We start from the raw sequence: 5,000 nt of genomic DNA on the forward strand, positions 1-5,000 counted from the left end.
CCTCTCTACACAGCAGGCGCTACAGCCTCACACACTGCCCCTCAGCCAGCATTCATCCCTCTCTACACAGCAGGCGCTACAGCCTCACACACTGCATAGGGCTGCAGTAAGAACATCTTCAGGCCTCTCCCGCCTAATACCTCACACTGAAACAAATGTATTTGGTCCTTGAGGGCCACCACCCAGTAGGTTATTTTCAGGGGCCACAGATTGTGTTAGAGCTGCCCTCTAACATTCAGCTGTTGGAGGTGTTCAGTGTTCAGGCATCACCCACTTGTCTTTCTGCTCCTATTCTTCTTGCATGGTCATGTTAGCAGGAGTAGATGGTGTGGGAAAGACTGTACTGTACCCTGTGTTTATGAATGAATAATGTATAGCTTTTTAAGTCATTTTTTTCAATGGAGTGAGGGATGCTTGGTAGTTTGGCAGGGGGTGGTTGGGTCGTGTGGTATAAGGACCCTTTATTGGCTGCCTCGAATGGGCAACACTCAAAGCTTTTTGAGAAAACATCTGATGGAGTCTTTGAGTGCTCCCAGACTGGCAATGTGAATAGCAGCTTTCATACCTCCTCTAATTGTGTGTGTGTGTGTGTGTGTGTGTGTGTGTGTGTGTGTGTGTGTGTGTGTGTGTGTGTGTGTGTGTGTGTGTGTGTGTGAGAGCGGGGGAAGGGGAAGTGTGTGTGTTTTAGAGGTTTAAGTGTGTGTGTCTCCAAGGATTGGGTGTGTGTGTGAGTGGTTTGTGGGTATCCAGTACAGAAATACATCTAGGCGTAGGCAAGAGGCTTTCAGGGGGCTTTTCACATGTTGACGTCTCAATCCATCGAAGGGATTCTATAAGAGCTGCCTTTTCATGTATTTATGGCAGGAGAGAGTGGGAGGGAAGGGAATCAACAAACACAGGTCTTTTCTCTCTCTGTGCGGATCCCCCCCCCCCACGTGCACCATAAGTGTTGAGATGTGTTCAGGCAGCCTTTCTAAATCACATAGCATTTATCTGTCTGGGAAATTCCTTTTTCTGTTCTGTTTTTCTGATATAATTATTCACTAGAGCCAGAAGGGTTCTCACCCCTTTCATAGGACAGTTTGTGTTGTGTTTCTGTAACGATTGGTACAGTGCACTGGTCTTACAAATGCCTCAGACTTAACTCATACAAGGCCTGATGTACCAATACTTACGACCTGTGCTAAGTTTGCACCTGCTATTTTCAACAGGGAACGGATTACATAAAAACCATGCAAAAAAGTGTCCCACTGGGCACAGTCAGTTCAACGTCTAGTTTTGATTTACATTTGGTTGAGTTGTCAAGTGACGTGAATTCAACATGTAATCAAACAACATTTTTTCCCTGCCATTGGATTTAGGTTAAAAGGTAAAATAATTGTGGAAAAAAATACAAAATTCCCTTACGTTGATTACTTTTTGCAAATCCGGTCAGTTTTCTACCTTGATTCAACGACATCACATTGCATTTTGGGGTTGAAATTACTTCGAAATGATGTTGATTCAACCATTTCTTTGACCTTATTTGCTCCTATCTCGTTCCTTAGCACAGAGTGGACAGACAGTGATACAGAGTCAGACAGACTACAGACAGACCTACTGTTAGAGCCTTTGTTATAGCAGGCTAGCACAGCAAGCAGGCGTGTAGTCACTCTGAGTGAAGCAGCTTGACTGATAGACCGCACAGCATGCTCCTCAGATAATCAGAGAGTAGCACTCTGTCTCCCCCCAGTGGTGCCGTGCTGAACTGCACGGCCTCCTATGTTGTTATACAATCTATGATTAGTAGGGGATTGGGTGGTCCATAGGTAGTGAGTGTTCATGTGGGTGTGTATGGGTGTCTGTGTGTACAGTGTCTGTGTGTGGGGATGTACATTGAGTAGACAAAACATTAAGAACACCACCCTTTTGCCCTCAGAACAGCCTCAATTCGGCATGGACTCTTAATTCATGGCATGGACTCTACAAGGTGTTGAAAGGGTTCAACAGGGATACTGCCCCATATTGACTCCAATGCTTCCTATTGTTCTGTGAAGTTGGCTGGATGTCCGTTAAGCGTTGTGCCGTTCTTGATACACACGGGAAACTGTTGAGCATGAAAAACCCAGCAGCATTGCAGTCCTTGACACACTCAAACCGGTGCGCCTGTCACCTACTACCATACCCCGTTCAAAGGCACTTAAATATTTTGTAATCCTCATTCACCTCTGAATGGCACACACACACGCACACATACACAATGTCTCAACTGTCTCAAGGCTTAAAAATCCTTCTTTAACCTGTCTCTCCTTCATCTACACTGATTTTGAAGTGGATTTAACAATAAGGGACCATAGCTTTCACCTGGATTCACCTGGTCAAGTCTATGTCATGGAAAGAGCAGGTGTTCTTCATGTTTTGTACACTCAATGTATGTCTCTGCGAGGGTGTGTGGGTACTGACAGCCAGGGCTTTACTTCAGGCAGGCCTAGGATCAGATGCCTCACCCACCTACACCGAACCATCTGAATCAGAGTTCTTATTGCGCCCCTGTCTTTTATGGGCCATTGGCTTTAACAGGGGGGCTTTGTGCAGAGACACAGAGGGCAGGGGAGAATCATATCGGGATGGCTCCATTGTTCCCAGCACACATCTGTGCTCTAACACACCGTTATAGCACTGTGACACTGGGCACCTCAGACTCACAGAGCACTGCCTCTCTAATCCACTGGCGCTGGACATAAGCCTGGGACTGGCCCTGATCCTTCACCTCTGACCTCTTACCCCCACTGGTCTGTTCTCGGCACCTTCTCTCTCATCTTTTCTGGTGTGTCTCATCTCGATCCCTTCTCTTTCTCCTTCTTTCTCCATTTCTGTTCTCTCTCATCCTTTCTGGTGTGTCTCATCTCTATCCCTACTCTTTCTCCTCTCCTCTCTTTCCACATTTCTGTTCTCTCTCATCTCTGCCCTCTTCACTGCCCTCTTCACTCTCCTCTTCCCTGCAACTCTTCACCATGACATTGCAGTGAATGGGAATGTGTTCCCCGTCAAGTTACCTGTCAAAAGAGAAGGTTAACGGCACCATAAATAACAGATCCTTCTCTCCTCTCCCAGGAAGGAAGCGTCCGTTCAGCCCACCCTCAGTGTTAGAGATGGAGGAGGACCGGAGCGGGTTAGGAGTGGGGATGGGGTTGACTGCGGACAGCGAGGTGTGCTGTGACCTCCAGGAGGAGGGCGTAGTCCTGGGGGAGCAGCCAGGACCAGTTGGGGGCGCCCTGCCCTCGTCTGACCACAGCAGGCCCAAGAGGGAGAGGAAGCAGCGCAGTTACACAGTGTGTGACGTGTGTAACATCCAGCTCAACTCCCCAGCCCAGGCCCAGATACACTACAACGGCAAGTCTCACCAGAAGAGACTCAAACAGATGAGCAACGGGAAGATCCAGCACGGCAACACAGGTAGGACATCCCACCCACTTTCCGCACTATTCTGCAGCTGTACCCTACTCTACCCCTACACTGTTCGGGGAAAAGGGCTCTGGTTCTGTTGCTGTCCCCATAGGGTAACTCTTTTCAGTTCCAGGTAGAACCCTTTGTGGTTCCAGGTAGAACTTTTTTGGGTTCAATGTATAACCCCTTGTGGAAAGGGGTTCTACATGGAACCCAAAAGGGTTCTACCTGGAACCAAAATAGGTTCTTTGAAGGGTTCTCCTTTGAGAACCCACAGCCGAAGAACCATTTTTGATTCAAGATCGAAAACTTTTTTTCTAAGAGTGTACAGTACCCTACTCCACTATAACACTCTGAGGAGGCTCACCTCTGTACTCCCTTACCAGCCGAGGAGAGAACTGATAGTGTGCACACTTTTGACAAAGTGTGAATATGAGTTCTACCCCCCAATGACAAGCTGCATTATATAACCTCGTAAGGTGCATCGGTACTCTGTTGTACCTGTTACATCATACGTTCAGTACATTCAGTACATTTCTAAGAGGACGCTGTGATAATGAGTATGACATGTGAACATGGAGAGCTGCTACAGATGTAGGATCTTAATTTGATCGCCCTGTTGCAGGAGAACTGTCCTGCAATGCAGGAATTGTATTTCAGGTTTGTAATTCCCACATTGAAATTTCAGACATGAGTTTCTTTTCAAAATAATAATAAATAAAACCCTACAAAAATGTTGATTCATAATAATCCACATAATAATTCACATTTCCTGTTGCTGCAGGATTATTTTCCTAAACTGGCTCAACCTGTATAGCTGTGTATGGAAGTGTGTATAGTGTAGAAGTGTGTATGGAAGTGTGTATAGTGTAGAAGTGTGTATGGAAGTGTGTATAGTGTAGAAGTGTGTATGGAAGTGTGTATAGTGTAGAAGTGTGTATAGTGTAGAAGTGTGTATGGAAGTGTGTATAGTGTAGAAGTGTGCATGGCGCTGTATAGTCTTCCCTAGCCTGAGGCTGGACACAGAGGGAGGAGAACAAAGCTGAGTTAAGTCATTAATTGGCTGAGTGATTAATTGCTGGTTTAGATTAGATTGTTCTGGTCCCTGCTCGCTCAGGGGTATAGCTACAGCAGTGGCTGCAGTAGAGGTGCAGGTTTTCCCCGTAGATTTGAATATATAGTGAAACTGGCTACATGTTCAGAGGTGAGTCCTTTCTGTCTCCCACTCTCTCTTTACTTGTAACCCTCCTACGCAGCTCGAAAACCCACTCACCAACCTGGAGAATCTGCTCCCAAACACTCATCACTCACTCTTGAATTCTCTCTCTCTCGCACACGCACACGCACACACATATACACATGAAAACTAGTCTGACCCACTTCAGGTGCAGAAATCTCATACAAACAGCACATAATTACATAGCAACGGAGAGCACGGCAACGCTTGCCATGGCCACAGATTATTTGGCCCTGATTGGCTGCTGGCAGGCTGCTGTAGGCATGATGGTGCAGTGTGTTTCTACTCCAACCCTGTAGGGGGCAGCAGTGGGGCCAGACCTCCCTTGAGATTGCCT

At 46.7% G+C, this 5,000-nt stretch overlaps 1 protein-coding gene across 1 annotated transcript in view; it reads left to right on the forward strand.

Annotated features, from left to right (window-relative positions):
* LOC135555723 (zinc finger protein 385C-like) overlaps positions 1-5,000 on the forward strand; it is a 231,628-nt gene that overhangs the window by 84,060 nt on the left and 142,568 nt on the right. The window contains 1 exon segment of the mRNA XM_064988411.1: positions 3,094-3,435. Within this exon segment, the coding sequence (XP_064844483.1) occupies positions 3,094-3,435 (342 nt within the window).

The sequence above is a fragment of the Oncorhynchus masou genome, chromosome 15 (genome assembly GCF_036934945.1).
Source record: "Oncorhynchus masou masou isolate Uvic2021 chromosome 15, UVic_Omas_1.1, whole genome shotgun sequence".
Classification (NCBI taxonomy): Eukaryota; Metazoa; Chordata; class Actinopteri; order Salmoniformes; family Salmonidae; genus Oncorhynchus; species Oncorhynchus masou.